The sequence below is a fragment of the Psammomys obesus genome, unplaced genomic scaffold (assembly GCF_907164565.1).
Source record: "Psammomys obesus unplaced genomic scaffold, mPsaObe1.curated_primary_1811, whole genome shotgun sequence".
Lineage (NCBI taxonomy): Eukaryota > Metazoa > Chordata > Mammalia > Rodentia > Muridae > Psammomys > Psammomys obesus.
The window spans coordinates 4,977,965-4,979,659 of record NW_026592710.1 but is presented as its reverse complement, the minus strand read 5'-3'; the positions used below and the strand labels follow the sequence as shown (position 1 = coordinate 4,979,659).

The 1,695-nt window shown below is 51.4% G+C and overlaps 1 protein-coding gene across 1 annotated transcript in view; it reads left to right on the top strand.

Annotated features, from left to right (window-relative positions):
* The window catches only part of Tnfrsf9 (TNF receptor superfamily member 9), a 13,378-nt gene that overhangs the window by 3,126 nt on the left and 8,557 nt on the right, over window positions 1-1,695 (top strand). The window contains exons 4-5 of the mRNA XM_055615302.1: window positions 118-255; window positions 837-906. Of these exons, the coding sequence (XP_055471277.1) occupies window positions 118-255; window positions 837-906 (208 nt within the window). The remainder of the gene's footprint in view (window positions 1-117; window positions 256-836; window positions 907-1,695) is intronic.

The following is a 1,695-nucleotide window of genomic DNA, read 5'->3' as shown; positions in this document are numbered from 1 at the left end:
TGTGTGTGTGTGTGTGTGTGTGTGTGTGTGTGTGTGTGTGTGTGTGTTATTTAACTGCAGAACAAAAACTTGTTTCCTGAATTTGGAGTTGAAGCGTAACAGAGCTGGGCTTTGCAGGCTATTTCAGGTTGAAGAGGCCTTGCACCCCCACCAGCAACGCAGAGTGCGAATGCACAGAAGGCTTCCACTGCTGGGGGCCAAACTGTGCCATGTGCGAGAAGGACTGCGAGCCAGGCCAGGAGTTAACAGAGCAGGGTAGGTTTGCTCTGTCCGCCCCAGCCCCGGCCGAGTGTGTGAGGCAGACATGCTTCTCACGGTCTGAGAAGGTGACAGGCAATGGAGCAGAGGCACAGCACTGGGGCCGTGCTGTGCTTTAGTTCGCTCACCTCCACTGCCTCGTGTTCCCGTACAGAGATAACTGGAAACCAGAACACCTTGTTAATCATCGGCGCCATGTGTTTTTACACATCTTATGCACACAACGTTCCCTGTACGGTTAGCTTGAAAATGAGCCGTGTCAGGCCTTCAAGAATCATTAGGCAGGTGCTGGGGAGATGGCATTTCCGAGTGACTGCTGCCCTTGCAGAGGACCCAAGTTCGGTTCCCAGCACCCATATCAGGCAGCTCACAGTGGCCTGTAACAGCAGCTCCCGGACTCTGTGGGCATCTGCACTCACATGCACACATACATGGGATAAAACATTTCAAAGATTTGAAATGAAGATAAAAATAAGCGATCTGCACAGATTAACCCAGTGAGCCATGTGGTTTGCTCCTCACAAGGAGAGCTGTGGAGTGGGGAAATGTCTCCTGTTGATTCTCAACTTTTCTTCAAGGTTGTAAAAGTTGCGGCTTCGGCACCTTTAACGATCAGAGCGCTAGCGGCGTCTGCCGACCCTGGACAAAGTACGTATATGTTCTCATCTGGCAACACAAGGAACCTGGGATAAGCTGGAAGGCGAGGGGCTTGTCGCTAGGATGCAGCTCTGGGGTGACACACCGAGGCGACTGGGGACTCCGTGAGCTTACAGAGCCTCGTGTGAATGTGGGCGTTCCTCAGGACACGCGCCCAGTGTGTGGTGGAGGGCAGAGGCTTGTCTCTCCAGCGCGTCACCCATTTGTGGTGTGCCGGCCGCTGGAGGGCACAGCCAGCAGCATGGGTTCAGGTGGGCTCATGCATCTGGAACGTTGGTACTGGGCCCTGCGGGCGAGCACTGGCCCAGGGGAGGTTTCCATGGTGCCTGCCTAACAGCGGTCTAGAGCACACTGCCTCAGAGACCGTGGAGGCCAGTTGGCAGCTATATGGGCTGCTGACTCCGATGATAAAATCTCATTTCAAATGCCCGTGACCTTCTGTTTCCTTTCCTTAGTAGAAAGTGAGTCTTTTTTGTTACTTTGGTTACATGTTTGTTTATAATGTTTTACAGATGTACTGGTAAATTACAGACTAGAATTCTTTTTATAGGCCTTTCAACTTAAATTGATTAGAATGTTCAAGTTAGTGTTTATAAAATGGGGGCATGAACAGGGATCTAAAGGAGAGAGCCTATGTGACGGTGGTGATGATGGTGATGATGATGATGGTGGTGGTGATGATGGTGATGATGATGGTGATGATGATGGTGGTGGTGATGATGGTGATGATGACGGTGATGATGACGGTGATGATGGTGGGTGATAGTGACTGCGGTGAGG